Genomic DNA, 581 nt, shown 5'->3' with positions numbered 1-581 from the left:
AGGACTCACAGTTGTTGACCCATTATGTGATAACCTTTCATTGTCTTTGATGAAGTCTTCACAAGAACCTTCCAAATATGTAGGAGTGTAGGAACTCAGTCTTCCACTGTCAACAGATTTTACCACTTTCAGTCCAGAACGAACATGGTTACCATTAAAATCACACTTCATTTTGACAGAAAGAGTGGGACTTTCTTTTTCACAACCTACAAAAAGAACATTTACTTCTTAATGGCAAAATTTCCACACATACCTACTTCTTAAACTGGTTACTTTGCATTCTCTCAACACTATGTATTGCCTATATGCACATGCACTTGCCTATATAGCTGTGAAATTATCCAAGTTTAATTATATAACAATAACATATGGAAATATTACCTAAATATTATAAGTATATACATATTCTACTGTATCATTCTTGAAAAGGTACTTCAAAAAAGACTATTTTTGGAGCTGTATAGCTACAACATCTGACTGTTATCTATATCTGATTGAGTAAAAAAAATAGTGAAAAAAGGAGTTGCATAATAAATATATCCGTGCTTATGAAACAAATGAGGATATATGATGCATCAAAA

General features: G+C 32.0%; 1 protein-coding gene across 1 annotated transcript in view; it reads right to left on the bottom strand.

Annotated features, from left to right (window-relative positions):
* The window catches only part of LOC103584155 (F-box only protein 5-like), a gene marked incomplete at its 3' end in the record, with an annotated part of 3524 nt that extends 3323 nt beyond the window's left edge, over positions 1–201 (bottom strand). Inside the window, exon 1 of the mRNA XM_008565264.1 lies at positions 1–201. Coding sequence (XP_008563486.1) covers positions 1–171 — 171 coding nt within the window.
* Between the last annotated feature and the right edge of the window lie 380 nt (positions 202–581).

This window comes from Galeopterus variegatus, unplaced genomic scaffold (assembly GCF_000696425.1).
Source record: "Galeopterus variegatus unplaced genomic scaffold, G_variegatus-3.0.2 Scaffold45786, whole genome shotgun sequence".
Taxonomy (NCBI): domain Eukaryota; kingdom Metazoa; phylum Chordata; class Mammalia; order Dermoptera; family Cynocephalidae; genus Galeopterus; species Galeopterus variegatus.
This window is presented reverse-complemented; position numbering and strand designations above follow the sequence as displayed.